This window comes from Colletotrichum navitas (genome assembly GCF_030913465.1).
Source record: "Colletotrichum navitas strain CBS 125086 chromosome Unknown LY79scaffold_3, whole genome shotgun sequence".
Lineage (NCBI taxonomy): Eukaryota > Fungi > Ascomycota > Sordariomycetes > Glomerellales > Glomerellaceae > Colletotrichum > Colletotrichum navitas.
In genome coordinates, this window is record NW_026850549.1 from 895,206 (window position 1) to 910,567 (window position 15,362).

Below are 15,362 nucleotides of genomic sequence, written 5' to 3' on the forward strand. Positions count from 1 at the left end.
GCCTTACTTATACCATAAGATGACGGAAACATCAAGCGAAGTAGATATTATTTAATAAATGGAGATTGTGTTGCTGCTCATTGGAGGCTGTGTCACCTTTCCCCCGTCGGACTGGCGTTCCAACCCGCCACTTGTTGCTAAAATTTCTAAAGCATCCTGGCGCGCCCAACAAAAAGAAAAAACTGCGTTGCTGATATCAACCATTGTTGTTGAGCTGAAATCGTGTTGACAAGTTTGACGAATTATAGTGTGCCATTCAGCTGCAGTCGCCTTGTATTCCGGTAACGCTATTGTCCAACGTCCTGCTGCATTGAAGAGTATATGGAAGATCTCGATGTATGTTCGTTCATGTGTATGGCCGTCTGACCCAAGCCTACTATTCCAAGCTCGGCCAAGCTCCCGGTACTCTTAGTATATGTTTCTCTCTCTTCAGGCAGCCAGACTTGTAGAGTTTCCTCATCTGCCTTCTCTCAAACCTGCTCTTTATGAGTTCCCTGGCGTATAAATATGACCTCTCAATGTTTCGTTGGTCCTTTGCCGAAAGCCCGAAATCTTGTAATTGATTCAGGTAAGTCAGGTTAGGAATCTGGACAAAAGAATACTCAAATGGCCAATCATCCTGTACTGCCAGAGCCATCTCGCGTCCCTTCATTGTAATGTGCAGCTGATGGTCTTCCGTTATCAGCTTTTCCAGGAATCCATGGGCTCCATACCATAAGAGTCTCATATTTGGGTCAAGACGACCCCAGTTTCTGAACTCGTGTCTGACTTCGTAGGCTTTGCCGAGCGGATCGACGAATCGGTGCCAGAAGGGGATTTCGAAACCTTCAATCACTTTCGTACTCAATGGTCCTCTCCATCCCCATGGACGAATACCCCAAAGAGACCGACAGAAAGCAGTTTCGCGCTCTATATACCCATACATGCCGATTCGGCTCGCCTGGAGCATCCTTAACCAGCATGATAAATTCAACTCGACATTTCGGTGGCAATCGTAGGCGGTGAGGATCTTGTACAGTGCGGTGTACCGGCCCTCTTTCGTTTCGGAAAGATGAAAGTCAAAACTGACAAGTCTATGTACGTCAACACCCTCGTCAATCAACTCAACAAAAAGTCCTATTGAAAGCCCTATACTTTCATCATCTGGAAACTGAAGAATATTATCTATATCACCGTACGTGAATGTCAAACAATATACAACGGCGTCCCAAGCGGCGTTGACAAAGTCTTTTTTCTCAGTGGGGTCTAGAGCCGGTTTGTCAAATCGATGGTACAATTCGATTAAAGACCGAATGTCTCTCAATTGAAAGGCCAAGAGTCGAAACCTTGAGACCTGGGATGCCTGGTTGAATTGGACTATGTCATCAATCTCAAAGACACGACGGCGAATCTCCAAAGGCTCCAAAAGGTACACCGAATATCCGGGATCATCATCGGGTCTACAAAGCCTGAGCATCCTGTTAGCCTAAGTCAAACCAGAAACTATCGGACCCACTGCTCATCTGTGCATAGCCTGCTGTTCTGTTGAGCAAGGAAACGGCAAACGTCAGGCTGGTTGGCAATGACTGCCATCTGTATCAAATATCGGTCAGACAGCATTCGGCGCCAATAGCATGAAAGACTATCGAAATTAAAGCAAATTCACCTCGAACAGAGTCCTTTTTCCGCACAGAGAACTCAGTGTAAGCCTTCCAGCGGAAAGCATACCCTGCAACGCTTGTAAATTGCCATCACACATGGCATCCTTTATGTCATTTAAAAGCCTTGGATCTGTTGTTCTCGAGATGACGTGTCGAATGTTCATGGCATATACCACTGGGCTCGCCATGCTGAGATGCCAGTGGAACTCCACTCTGTAGGAAATGCCACTGAGACCGAAAGCATACGTCTTAACCTCTTTTGACGTCGTCGTCTCCCTGTTGTTTTGCCAACGAGATTTTCTGATGATTCTGACGCTCTGTGCTTGGCCGTGGAAACCGTATGCGCTAATGATCTTTCGGTTGCTTGTAGTGACGGTTTTTGTTACGCTTGGCTCGGCAGATGATACAGTGGTGCAAGACTCGGGGCAAGTCAAAGAAGTTGCCAGGCCTTCTATTGAAGATGCAACCTGTGCGGTGGACTGGTCAAAGACCAACTGTTGGACGATATTGCATTGAGAGCTAACTCTGAGGTCAGCAAAAGACTTGTGAAGCATGAATCTCAGAGACGCACAACATTTCGGTCATCATCATATGTTGTAAATGATTCAGGTCTTCGTCAAGACACTTGCTCAGGCGCGTTATGTCGTCCTTCTCCAGCAAGAAGGCCATACCCGCAGCATTCACTACTCTCTTCTTCGCTGCCTTCTTTTCAAGCTTGGCGATTATGTCGTGAAGCTCTGCAAGCGTCGACTGGACGCTCCTCAGCACACAAACACCCCAGGTTTCGATGAGATCGGAGCATCGCCGTGTCGAAGGCCCACCCTCGAGGCTTTTCTTGATAGCACCGCATACTGCCTCTACTCGTTCGATTTTGATTGCTAACCGATGGATTTCTGTCGAGGCAGACCGGTAGTTATTGATGGCCCGCTTCACCTTCACGGCTGAATCGATAAGCTGCAATGAGAGTCCGATGACTCCGATTGCAGCCTCCATCGCCAGCAGTCAGATGCCCCGTGATAAGAATCCGAATCGCACGGGTTTTGATTGACAAAATGATGGGTCGTGGAGACGGAAGCCTAATAGTCAGGAGAAGTAGAGGAGAAAACGGAACACTGAACCTGATGCTCATGCGCAGAAAGGCTGTGCAGGTTTACCCCTCCGAGCCTGCATCAGGCAGCTGATGCGCGGCCCAATTTGGCCCGTCTTTAGATATCTCCTCCACAGCCATGCTTACTCAATGCAAGCCCAAGAGTACTTATTTCCTATCTTCATCCAATCATGCCTTTTCCGATAAATTAGAGAGGCATAGAGTCCCGATCTCCCATGTAAACAAGACCTGCCTGGCCAGCCCAATCGAATCCTTGGGCCTTCACGCATTACTGGCTTTGACTGAGAGCAAAGGAAGAATTTTGGTCGAGATCCTGTTATCGATGAGAGACTAAAGTGACGAATAAGACTGAAACATAGACATTTTAAACATCATCTAGTTACATGTAGTAAATATGACTGTCGAATTATCTAGATCCAGGAAATACATATCTGCATCTGTTTTGTAGGATTTCCAAATGTGTACTCAAATGTAGTAATCAAGTGGCAGCCCCAGAAACTTACACTGCTCGAGATCCTTGAAGTCCCTCATCATATCACCCTCCACAGGCCAGTAGATCCTCCTCATCTTCATCTCGCCCTTGACGGCCGGCTCCCATAGCGATTGCTCCTGCGCCCTCAGTGTGCTCTCAAACCCCCTCGCTTCGAGGAATCCCCTTTCCGGATTCGGATCGTACGTTCTCGCGAACGACGTGAACGCGTCGAGAAGGTACTGCTCCCAGGGCAAATCATACTCGTCGCGCAGCGGGTTTTCCTGGCGCACGATATTGCCAAACACCGGCAGCAGCTCGCCCGAGTGGCACCGCAGGTTGTCGACGGGCGATTCGGGGTCTCCTGCGGGGTGTGCCTCCGACTTGGGTGCCTGGCAGAGGTCGATCTTGGGCCACTCTGGCGTCTGGTACGTCCTCTCGAGCTCGTAGTAGTAGACTTTGGACCCGAGCACGCCGCTGTCCAGGCCTGCGAAGACAGTCGCCTGGTCTATGCAGCGGAACATGGCGTCGGTTGCTAGCTGGGCGCCTACACCAAACGCCGCCCGGGTCTTGTTCTTCGTTTCTATTGGAGGGAAAAGACGTGGAGGCGGTGCCGGAAGGCCTTGGGATGTGAGCCACTGTGTGTCGTTGACGACTGTTCTGTTGCGCGGGAAGGTCAAGAACGGCAAGCCATCCTCGGATGCGATGCCCATGAGCACATGTACATTCAATGGGTTCCCCTTCAGACACAACTCGTCTGTCGTTAGATAGACACCGTCGTTGACAAGATATCGCGCCCCAGCCCCAAGGCTTCCCACAGGCACTTTCCGAAGACATTCGACTTGGGATGTTGCGTTGGTGCACTTCGTGGTGCGAAGTATGGCGTTCCCTACGAGTTCCAGCTGTTCCTCAATCGAGTAATACTTGGAGTACGACTCCCCATACGCCATACCCCCCAGGTTACTCATAGGTATTGCTGCCGCGAACTTGCCAGCAGCTTTCGGTGATGCCATCATTGCCCGGACAGAAGCGGCACCGGCGGACTGGCCAAAGATGGTGATCTTACTGGGGTCGCCGCCGAAATCTCGAATGTTTTCCCGGACCCAATCCAATGCCAGGATTTGATCCGCGAGTCCGAAGTTGCCGTTGGTCTCCCCGTCGTCAAGCGCCAAGTACCCCAGGGTGCCGAGGCGGTAGTTGATTGTGACGAGGACGACATCGCCACGAGAGGCCAGATTCCCGCCGTCAAACAGGGGGTCGCTGCCAAAGCCGCTCGTCAGGGCTCCGCCGTGCATCCAGAACATGACTGGTCGAAGCCCAGCGTCGACGCCTCTGTTCCGCGGGAGAAACGGCGTGTAAACGTTCAGGTAGAGGCAGTCTTCGCTGCCGAATCCCTGGTAGCAGGGAGAGCCAAACTCGAGGGCCGTGGCATTGCCGCCGGAGCCCTGATACATCTCGGGATATGCGAAGCGCTCTGGCTTGGTTGCGAACCGCATGCCCTGGAACCGGAAACTGTTCCGGTCCCGGAAGCCGAGAACATCTTCGTTGTTGGAGTGGACGACCACCTGCCACCGTTCGGTGTTATCCTGACTTACGCCATTGGAGAATGGGGCCGTTTGCATACAGAAGACCGGATTGGTGGCGGAGGGATCAGCGGAGGAAACATCGCCTTGCAAGTTGATTGTCGTCGGGGTCTCGCCGTCTTTTGGGGCAACCCATATTGCGGATAAGTCACTATCCGGCCTCTGATAGTTGAGTATGGAGAGAATTCTTTGAGTGCCGTTCGGCCCAGAAGCGGGGGCCCACAACTCCTCGCCGAGCTTACCACATGCAGCTTTCGCCTCACTGAACGACATCTTGCTGTGAAGAAACAGAGCGCTGGTGTTCGCCGCAGGGCTTTTCGAGTCTGAAAACCACTATCGTCAGAATCACAGTACTTCTATATATGACGACACGTTATGTGACTTACCTAGCAGATCATTATCCCGAATAATGCTTATGTCGGTCCTCAGGTCCTGAGTTGAAGGTGCACACGAAACAGCTGCAGCTAGCAGGGCGACTAGAGCGAGCGCTCCCACTGGCATGACTACTTAAAGTCGCCGAGAGACACAACAGAACTCATATATACAATCATGAATCTAATGGTAAGACTAGCAACCTGAAAGCATGACCAAAAGAGGGGACAGTATATTTGTTTGGTTTCTTCGAAGGATCTGGGCTGCAAGAGTGAGAGGACGAGTTGTAGCGCCAAACCCTCCTATGAAGACGGACAAGGACACCCGCTCAACTTAAACATCGACTCAGCTCAATCCAAACTGATTCTCAATTGCACCGAGGATGAACGGTGAAGGGAAAGACCAAGGATCCTCCAAGTAGCGGAGGCGAACGGGAGAAGAAAAAGCAGGCACGGTCCGGCAAAGTGTTCAGATCATTCGACTCCGGTCACCCCAGAACGACCCATCCAAGCTGACCAAGCTCATCGCCAATACGCACAAAGAAGCTTAAGAACTCTGTATAATCCATGTCTGGACCGTGGGCTCGATGTGCCGGGAGCACCGCAGGACCAAGGCGAAACGGAAGGGGGACCCCGTTTCCTCTGACTAGGGGAGCATAACGGACGCGGGCACGCTGCGGTGTTCGAGCAGACGGCATAGACCGCCGGCAGGCCGATGCGTTGACCCGAGCCAGGAGGAAGCTGGCGGGAAAGGTTTCAAAACTTTGACTTTTCGCGTGGCTCGCACGCTCGTTCACCCGGCCCGCCGCTCGAACCACATGTGCCAGTCACGACAAGCTTCGAGCGAGGCACGATTGACGAGCTCCCAATACGTGCGTGACAGATTTATCGAGCCTTGTGATCGGAGTCGCCGTCGCATTTACTTCTATCAGTCGCTCACTGAGATAGATGCGGCGTGGGCGGCGAACAGGCCTCCTAGCGTCCAAGGGCCTTGGTAGGCATGGACTTGGAAAACCTGGCCAAGGTGGAATTGTACTTGGTGAGATGAACGACAGCGGGGAGCATTCCGGTTTCTATACCTTCTATGCACTGCTGTTTGGTCATTCTATGTCATTATACTTTTGCGACGGCGGCGCGCTGACTTCAACAATATGTCCCGTCGACGAGTCATCTTTCGAATGAAAATCTAGATCCCTAAAAGGGATCTGTTTCGAAGGAGTTTGGAAGCAATGAGAAGAAGGGGAAAAGCCTAACCATGACTCACGAGTGTGAAAGGTGAGGATGGAAGTTCAACATAAAAGCTGTCACCACACTTTCCAACATGTCATGACTACAAACAAACGGGCATTCTGCCTGATGAACCACAGGAACGAGTGTCTGATGTCTGTAACTTATACCGATTATTGTAGTTTCAAAGGATGTCTTCCCCTCCTTCCCCTACCGGATGGCTCCATTTGAGCCAGAGTTTAGACCTAGTTTCCCCTGATGCCACTCCGACCTTCGAGATGCTGACCGCAAGCCTCCCAATGATCAAGGGGCTCACACATCACCACTAGACCTTGCAATCCAAGTTTTACCAGTGCTCTTGCCCGGAGGGTTGTCGCCCCTGCAACAGTCGAAGCTGCCCTTGCCGACGACCCAGAACACAAGGTCAAAAGGGTTGCACTGAATCACACCCCTGGCCTCCATTCCACCACTCTTGCCGCAGCCAGCGATGCTCTGCGTGAGTATACCAACGATGTCAAGGTCGCCGAGGGAGGTTTCTTTGTCATTGATAGGGTTGATGTGGATTTCAGCGCCAGGGCGACCGACAGCAAAGACGCAACTGTCGCTCGCCATCAGCTCGATCCAAAATCTTCCAACGATATCGCGGTCCGAGATGACCCATTTGCCGTGAGTCTTGCTCCAAAAGAGGAGGAGCTCTTCGCAATCCTGGGTCTTGGCCATCTGACCGCGGTCGTAGCAGACAGATGACTGCCTATCGCAGACCTTCTGGCCCATGTCGGAACGATCGAAAAAGAGACGCTTGGTGATTGGGGTGGTGGTGGTACCCTTGCCGATTGTGAATCCGTGTACCTTGATGATCTTGTTGGTATCGCCAGTGGCACTAGCACCCTTACTCTTGCCCTCATCAGCGTCGACCTGGGTGCGCTTGACATCGATGCCGGCGGATATGGCATCATCGGTCGTGTTGAAGTCAAGCTTGCCAGCCTCTGAATTGATGAAGACGGCCTTGCATTTGCCGTTGTCGAGTTTGACTTCGTAGCAAATGGCATTGTCAAATGGGGGCTCGCTGGAGGCGCAGAGGGAGCCGCAAGCAGCATCGCGAATGACTCCATTGCCCTGGTGAACGGACTCAGGGTTGGCTAAGACGGCAAGCGCCATCACAGCGACAGAAATGATACCCGTCATGATAGCCATATTGGAGGTTGGTGATGTAGTGATAGAGAATACCTATGGAGGGATGTTTCCTACTCGTCCAGGGTCGACAACACCCCGATTAGTTCATGTAACGAAGAGGAATTAGAGATGAAGAGAGTGAAAAATACGCAGTCACGTTTCAGGTGAGATTTTTCTTTTGGCGATGGAGGTCTCGAGAGTAAAGTTTTCGCTGGCCTCAGTTAAAGGGAAGGGGTGAGGAGCGATACTCTGGCAGGAGGGTTGAAACGAAGGTGAGATAGTAGAACAGCAGGAACGTTACCTCCAAGTAGGCATAAAGAACAAGGCCAAGGGATGGAGCAAGCAACTATGAGCACAAGACAAGGAAGTTACATCACAGGAAAGTAGGGATAAGCGACCACTGGTGATGAATACCCTTACACTCTCAGTACTTTGTGCAACAGCAGAGACAAAGAAAGCCGCGTATCCCTGACTGAAAGTCCGCCTTGGAAGTGTGCATAACTGGCAGAGTAGCTCACACAATTATCATTCCGCTTGGACGCGGTGAAGCCTGCATATACGATGGAGTCCGGTGATGGTCCTCAACTAGCTTCAAGTACGTAAGGCTGTGTAGTTTTGATATTCCCTGCCCGCGGTTGGCTAGGTTGCGGGAATTATGCGACTTAAACTTGTTGGCATTCTCAGCTGGAGCCGCCAGAGTTGAGAAAGAGAGAGCGCATTCTTAATTTTGAGAACTAGCTAAGTGCGTCCAAGCAGGTGAAGGGTGGAGCATGCGTCCAGGATGAACAAGCGCGGAGTGACAAAGATTCTGCATTCTGACGAATGTAGTACAGACGAAGCAAGAAGCTAAACACACTTTATTGACCCACTGGAACAATGAAAACAGCAGTTGGAGGATGTTTCAATATCCGGAGTTTCTGTCAAAAACCGGCACTGAAACTTGCCATGGGGTCATGTTACCAAAAGGCCAAGAAGTAGTCTTTGCCAGGGAACAATTCGTGACACAAAGATGATGCAGTGTCCAGTCGGAGTCCTGTGAGGTCCAAAGTCCATAGAGCTTGTTCATTATCGTGATATCCGAAGCCATGCGTAATTTCTGGGCTTCCAGTTGATTGTAGGTAAGCATTGCTTTATAGGGGTCGGTTACTGCGTTTTGTCTCCTGACTGAGGAGTAGATAATGTCGAGGCGGCTTTCGTAGCTATGCCACCGAACCCTACGCAGTATTCCTGGATGGGGCCGCCGAGGCCAAAGTGTCGAGCCAGCAAAGCAAGGCAGGCTAACCATGTTCACCTTCCAGGCTCTTGTCGGATCGTCAACACCTCACAGTCGTTTCACCGGATGGAATACGCCGACAGAGTCATTGCCACGACCTTGTGAAACGTACAAGAGCCCAACAAACAAGCTTCGGACGGCATGCTCGATACGCGAATACCACGTAGATACATTGACCGCAAAAGCCAAGAGCGAGAGGACGCAGAGAAAAGTGCAACGAGATGTGCAAATTGCAATGATGCGCGAGCCGTGCCAGCCAAGAAACGAGGCAGCTTACACATTCGACGGACGTGTGTAGAAGAGGGGCGGAACAGAAAGAAGGCAAACTCCCAAAGTGCAGCAAATCCTTCTAGTCTCGCTTGGTTTGCCTGCTCTGTCGGAAGCGGTGTGGCCAGCCTTGATGAACATGGACACGGAAAAGGGGCTTTTCTTGCTGCGTGGAAAAAGGCAAAAGCCATTTGTTTCTTGCAGGTCTCCAACACGTCCAAATATCTCCCCCTCCAGGAGCCATGCACCTGTGGGAGGTTAGACAGTAGGCTCGAGATGTGCAAAGAGAAGACACTAATCGTTACGCTCTAGGTGCTCTGATTTAGTCAACGAAGATCACCAACCGGGGCCCGTCCGATTGTAGGCCAAATAACAGCCTCTTGTCTGGCTTTTGAGCATTGGGTCGCAATACAGGTCTACGATGACGCTGGATCCGGCGGGGGACCATGAATCTGTCATAGACCGTGACACAACCGAACGATATAGACTCGGTAGAGCAAGGCAAAATGTCCGCGACAAGACGGAAACCCTCTAGATCAATGAGTCGTATGAGAAGCACCAGGGAGAGAGAAAGGTAGGCCCTCTAGCCTCGGGCGGCTCTGTGATGGATGCATGCAGAGAGGAAGCTGAGAGCAGCAAAAGGCCTCTTGTAACGCCTATCGGGCGATTTACTGCATATTCAGCGTTGCCTGGCAGACGAGAGCCGTGGCAGTATGCTTTGTTGGCAGTGGGAAGCCTAGGACAGAGACCAAGACATTCTCTGTGTAACGTGAAGTCTGGGTTGAGTAACGTCGATGGGCCTACGATGACTGGCAGGGCATGATGATTGTCGTGTAGCGGTTGACATGTCATGGTCTAGGCGCTCGAAAGACCCTCGGAGCTTGGATGACATGCTGTTTGAACAGGCATTCCCTGTCTCGTGAATGATGGCGGCAAATAAGCTAGAAGAGAAATCGAGTCTGTCGGGCCCTCCATGGTTGGTGCTTGCCAACTGCTACAAGATCGCCCAAATAAGTGTCAGTTAAGGTGCGGCTCTGCGATGACAACCGAGACCAGATGGCACTCCTGTCTCAATATTTCGTCCGATCCAGGCTACCTCTATACTTGTAGCAAAGGAGGCTTTCAACTCGACCCTCTGAGAGGGAAAGGAAATACCGAGACATGACGAAACAGCCATGTCGTATGGCAGCACTTCGCAGTGACAGTCGGCGTGAGCTTCTTATCTGTGCGGCCTCCCATCGACGTGTCAGACGGGACGTCGACAAGCTTTCGAAAGGACTCCAATATGGCTAGCGACCTAGACTGTAGCCCCCCCCCCCCTTCAACACCCCTGTTCGCCTGACGATGCCGAGTACGGCACCGACTCTAAAACACAGAATATCCATGACGGGCAATCTTGGTGTCTTGGAACGACGGATCCAATGCAGTCGCCTTTTATTTGTCCACACACCAACATACCCAGATGTCCGTAGGTAGCATTTTGGATCCTATGACCGAGGGGGAAAATCAATGTTCTTGCCCGTACGATCGTGTCGTGCTCACTTGATTGGCTATAGCAGTTGTTGTCCTGCCAAGTAACCTCATTCTGCAGGCTGATGATACTGCCTATTCTTATCGGGTCATTTGATGCACACCCCGGTTTGCCTCCCAATTGGACACTACAGGAGAAAGGATTCGTGTGGTTGAGCCGAGTTGGAGTCGATGATGGCGGCACACCCGCGAAAGTGTAAGAATTCTAATCCCGATTGGGCCAGGGCACTGTCGAAATTGCGTGAGGCTGCGTTGCTTTGTCGATCATCCCAAGCAGCTGGACACCCTGAACAATACGCGATTCCACGCATACCTCGAACAAATTGCGGCGTAGTTTCGGTGAGGATCTGTATGCCGATGGCAAAAGGTCGGTTGCCTCGTTCTGTGTGCGGACCATTCTGAGAAAATGTTCGCCTGACCTGTCCGGGTCGACCCTCCTTCCCGCCCGTCAAGTCATTTCACGCAAGACGCGGGAGTCTGTTGCGGGGTAAGCGTTCGGCAGAGCCTGGAAGTCGGCTGCTCTTAGCCTCTGGTGTTACGGCGACCTCATGCTGACCCAAGTCGTGCTGTCTATGTTTGGGACCTTGCACGGCTACAAGGAACTCGACCATCTCGAAGTGCCTCGGACCTAAAACAGCTGGCAGATGACCGGCATGAGACCTTCACCAGCAGGAAACGGTTTTCGCTGGAGTTACAGCCAGGGAGATTGCCGTTTGAGAGCCGGGCGGTGAGCAGCGGCGTAGGCGGCGCTTAGCTGGGCGATGCCCTCCATCTCACCGAGACGACAAGGATGGTGCAAATGGCTGCCTCGCGAAAGATGTATCAACCGGCGACGGTGGTGGCTTGCCATGCTGGATGATAGGTTGCGTAATGGGAGGCAGGCTGCGTATTTCTGGCGGTGAAGGCCAGCTCCCTCTTTGCGTCGATGACACAGATCGCACCCTCTCTCGGTGTGTCCCCTAAAATTCCCCTGTCCGTTTCCATTTCTCGATAGGCAGAATTTCAAGCGCTCGTTCCGAAGGCCATTGGGCGATAGCGTCTGCAATATCCTCGAGAAATCAGTTGGGATAAGCGTTACTGTGGCTGTGAGTGTCGACCAGTCCGTCCTCGTGACCGAGTCAAATTCTGAGTTCCGGCGTCAGGAACAAAGACAAAAAGACAACACGACTGCTTCTACAACACACCCTCTTGTTTCTCACCTTGTCTCATACACCCTCCCAAAAAGAACTGTGCTCGCCTCACTTTGGCCATATACGTCTCGGGTTGCGGCCACGCACAACCCTCTCAGATTCTCGTTAGCGGGACGCGTCGTTCTGCAAAATTGTCGTCTTCCTGGTTTTGCGCTTTAGCTTGACAGGCAGTACTATCCTTGGGGGATATTCTTATAAAACGATCCTTACCTGTTGTTAACTTCACTAAAAAGATCATCCGTGCTCAAGATCTTTCGCTGCCCCTTCGCTAACATGAACCAAGCCGCCTTCATCCAACTCCCTCCTCGTCCACCAAGACCCCCTCAAGGGGCATCGGTACCGCAAGGAAACTCACACCCACCGCCCCCTCCACCACCTCCTAGGGCTCCTGCACCAGCTCCGCCTCATCGCATCATGCAACGACCGACGGCTCCCGTGGTGGCCCCGGTGGTGATGCCGCAGCCAATGCCGCAACCAATGCCGATCCCCCCCCCTAACGAGGTTATCCCATTAGAGCTCAGACATAAGCGACTTGTTGTACGTTCGGACCTTCGCAGCGAGCGTATGACCGATGCCGACGCGCGCGAAGCCCTATCTGAATATGTCGTCTATCGATTCGAAAAGGTTAACGACGCAAATGAGATTGACGATGAAGGCTACCCCGTTAAACCGACCTGGGAGAACGTGACGCGGACAGAGGTTCGAGACCTCTCCAAGCCAACCATCACTCGGAACATCCGCCAGCTCAACGACGAGGGCAAATCCGTCATGCAGAAAAAGCTGGACCTTACAGCGATACAGCAACGTCAGATCGAGAAAGCCCAAAACGAGTTGGAAACACACAATCTTGACAAAAGGTTCCGCTATACTCTGCAGCAGATTGATTCCAAGACCAGAAAGCTCAGCCAGGACTCTGTTGAATACCGTCAGTACATGGCGGGGCGTGAGCCGAAAAAAGTCACTGTGTCGAAGACAAAGAAGTCGAAGAAAAACTTGCTGGAAACCATCGCACTGACGGTCTATTTTAAACGAGAGCCTCGCGACGGAGAGGATGCCACAGCTATTCTGAAAGAACGCAAAAGAGACGCCGAACATAAACGGAAACTAGAAGATCAGCAGCGACAAAATGAGCAGGCTCAGCAGTTGTTGGCAGAGCAACATCGCTATAACACGATGCGACAGCAACACGCAGATCTGGAACGGCGCATGATGCAGCCGCCGATGCCACGTCCTCCGCCGTATCAACAGCAAAATCGTCACCAACTCCCTCCTGCATCCAATCCAAAACAGCCGGCTGGCGGCAAAGGGCCCAAGATCCACGTTATTGAGAACGATCCGAGGAGGGGGAATAAACCCAAAGTGTACACTGTCTCCTCACAAGATTCGAGGAGTTCTCGGAGTTCATACACGGATGACAGCTTCAGCGATTCGGAGCTGACGCCAGAGTCGTCTGTAACTGGGTCCTCAGATTCCGGTAGACACGGCCGCCGTCGCCGTCGCAGTCGCGGCCGCAGCCGTGGCAGAAACCGTAGCCGCAGCCACAGCCACGACCGTCGTCGCTATCACGACCGCCCCGAGGATTACGGTGTCCCATCTCGTCATCACACCAAAGACAACGAGCATTACATTCTCGACAGCGACACGCCGCGGGGAGGTTTGATGCCGGTCCCGCCACCACTGGCGCCTTCACCAATGCCTGGCGCTGTCAACCGTCTTGAGTACGAAACCCTTCAGCCCCGGCGGATAGCGGAAAGAGCGCACGGTCATGAGCTGGACGATCTCGAGCTGTTCAATGATCTCGGTCTTCGTCGCCAGAGCACGTTGCCGCCTCGGGTGATCCATAGACGTCCTAGCTTCCGTGTTGTTGATTCAGAAGAAGTCGTTCGTCAAAGACATGAGGATGATTTGAATGGCGTGGGAAGGTTGCGAATTCTCGACGAGATGAGGCTTGAAAGGGAAAAGGAGTTGGCTGCTGAGAAGAGAGAGGCTGACGCGCACAATCGTCGGTGTTTGGAAACAAGATTCTGTCGTTCTTCACTGGATAAGGGAGCTCTTTTCCGAGAAGGTCCGGAAGAAACATTCGAGGAGATGGAAGCTCGGAGATACATGAGGCGGCAGGAGCGTGGAGCGCGGATACTACCTGAGAATCCTTTTGAACCTCTTGGACGAGCTGGGCGGAAGGAAGCCTTCGCTCGAGTAAGATATAACTAGTATAGTGTGCCGTACATGATCTTTCCTCTTCGTGTTGTAACTCGAGAATGTTATCGGTGGCGAAGCAGGTCTTTGGTTAGCAATAACGTCATCAACCATGTCAATACATTACCTCTGAATAAACAATCTGGTTGCCAATGCGTTTTGTGTAAGCTTTGGTCTCATGTTGAAGGATCAGAGCCGAAGAAGCAGGTTCTTGTACAACATGTCATTTGTCCGCGCATAGGTACTGTGAAAAAAAGAACGAGCCGATGCAGAGACGCCAAGGTAGCACAACTCCAGGAACATGGAAGATATGGGCTCTCATAAGTAATCGCAGACAGGCGGGGTCTACTTGCGCTTCGTGCCTAATAGAAGCTGTGAGGGACGACTGCATATACCGTGTATGCCCGACGTGAGGCGTACGGAGCTCCAGACGACTCGACGACATTGCAGCGAGGCGTAGGACCGCATGCAAAAGGGAGGAGTCTGCTTGGCAAACGTGGGCGAATGGCAGCCAATGACGATGGCTGGGCTGACTGTCATTGGTTCAACCGGGAAGTCTAGCTATGCTCATCAGACGGGAAATGGAAGAAGTCTCTGGGTTTGAAATGCGTGTCCCTCGGCAGTAAAGCGAAAGACAGGAAGCCCGTCGTTTGGATTTGAAGTTGATATGTGATGGAGTGGAGTGCCGAAGAAACTCAAGCACGCACGTCCGTGCTTCATTTGCATTGGCGATAAACAATTCGCCTGGGCAGGTAGGTATTACCCTGGAACGCTTGCACAGAGCACCTGATCACGCATAGAGGATGTGATAGATGACTCAGCTGGATTTGCCAATTGCCCCTCCCAACCTTTGGCGCGAAAGGTGCACCTCAACGCGCTGGGACGCGCCACCCGACCACACTTGAGATTATCTTTGCCTACACAGCAGCAACACGGGTTGCAGTCGAATCCTTCCTTCCTCGGCAGTATACGATAAGGGAACCACGCCCGCTCCACCTACGACATTTCACGACGAATGCCAACAAGCCAGTTCCTTGGATGACGGCTGGAATCACCAGCCTCTTCCCTATCCGATCCTCGCCGATACTACGCCGAATCACCCATAGAGCAATCCTCATCGCTCATGCCCACCTCGCCGCCCCCAATTTGGATCTAGATCTCAATCCAGATCCAATGTTGGCCAAGGCGAACAAGACATACATGGCCAACGCGCCACCTCCCAAGAACGACCTGGCCAAGCAACTTTTCCCCTCGAGCAGCCCTAGCGCCACCCAGAATGGGAACATCAAAGACCAATTCAAGATGACGAGCCAGTCGGCCTCAAGTGGCCCCGTA

The 15,362-nt window shown here is 52.1% G+C and overlaps 5 protein-coding genes across 5 annotated transcripts; 1 reads left to right on the plus strand and 4 right to left on the minus strand.

Annotated features, from left to right (window-relative positions):
* Nucleotides 1–65: 65 nt before the first annotated feature.
* On the minus strand, nt 66–2,801 carry LY79DRAFT_537068 (uncharacterized protein). The gene is made up of 4 exons (XM_060556648.1): nt 2,212–2,801; nt 1,646–2,159; nt 1,496–1,572; nt 66–1,448 (listed from the first exon to the last, which is right to left on the minus strand). Exons 1-4 carry the CDS (start codon nt 2,631–2,633, stop codon nt 377–379), a joined length of 2,085 nt encoding a protein of 694 aa, XP_060419796.1. The 5' UTR covers nt 2,634–2,801; the 3' UTR covers nt 66–376.
* Nucleotides 2,802–2,947: 146 nt separating this feature from the next.
* On the minus strand, nt 2,948–4,963 carry LY79DRAFT_537078 (carboxylesterase). The gene has a single exon (XM_060556649.1). The coding sequence runs from the start codon at nt 4,837–4,839 to the stop codon at nt 3,214–3,216; it is 1,626 nt and encodes a 541-aa protein (XP_060419797.1). The 5' UTR covers nt 4,840–4,963; the 3' UTR covers nt 2,948–3,213.
* A 1,747-nt stretch (nt 4,964–6,710) lies between these two features.
* LY79DRAFT_505404 (uncharacterized protein) lies at nt 6,711–7,592 on the minus strand (the record flags this gene model as incomplete). The annotated part of the gene is made up of 1 exon (XM_060553620.1): nt 6,711–7,592. The coding sequence occupies one exon, from the start codon at nt 7,590–7,592 to the stop codon at nt 6,711–6,713; it is 882 nt and encodes a 293-aa protein (XP_060419798.1).
* A 3,421-nt stretch (nt 7,593–11,013) lies between these two features.
* Nucleotides 11,014–11,998, minus strand: LY79DRAFT_209397 (uncharacterized protein). Its single transcript, XM_060551525.1, has 2 exons — nt 11,841–11,998; nt 11,014–11,766 (listed from the first exon to the last, which is right to left on the minus strand). The coding sequence occupies exons 1-2, from the start codon at nt 11,890–11,892 to the stop codon at nt 11,333–11,335; spliced, it is 486 nt and encodes a 161-aa protein (XP_060419799.1). The 5' UTR covers nt 11,893–11,998; the 3' UTR covers nt 11,014–11,332.
* Nucleotides 11,999–12,308: 310 nt separating this feature from the next.
* On the plus strand, nt 12,309–13,876 carry LY79DRAFT_586569 (uncharacterized protein; the record flags this gene model as incomplete). Its single annotated transcript, XM_060560657.1, has 3 exons — nt 12,309–12,774; nt 12,865–13,664; nt 13,853–13,876. The coding sequence occupies 3 exons, from the start codon at nt 12,309–12,311 to the stop codon at nt 13,874–13,876; spliced, it is 1,290 nt and encodes a 429-aa protein (XP_060419800.1).
* Nucleotides 13,877–15,362: the final 1,486 nt, after the last annotated feature.

Bases quoted from the DNA above. Each gene is read 5' to 3' on its own strand.
- LY79DRAFT_537068 (XM_060556648.1), bottom strand. From the start codon at position 2,633: ATGGAGGCTGCAATCGGAGTCATCGGACTCTCATTGCAGCTTATCGAT. The intron at 1,573-1,645 runs GTGAATTTGCTT...TATTTGATACAG, and splicing joins GAAAAAGGACTCTGTTCGAG to ATGGCAGTCATTGCCAACCA. The intron at 1,449-1,495 runs GTGGGTCCGATA...CAGGATGCTCAG, and splicing joins AGGCTATGCACAGATGAGCA to GCTTTGTAGACCCGATGATG.
- LY79DRAFT_537078 (XM_060556649.1), bottom strand. From the start codon at position 4,839: ATGCAAACGGCCCCATTCTCCAATGGCGTAAGTCAGGATAACACCGAA.
- LY79DRAFT_209397 (XM_060551525.1), bottom strand. From the start codon at position 11,892: ATGGCCAAAGTGAGGCGAGCACAGTTCTTTTTGGGAGGGTGTATGAGA. The intron at 11,767-11,840 runs GTGAGAAACAAG...GCCGGAACTCAG, and splicing joins GGGAGGGTGTATGAGACAAG to AATTTGACTCGGTCACGAGG.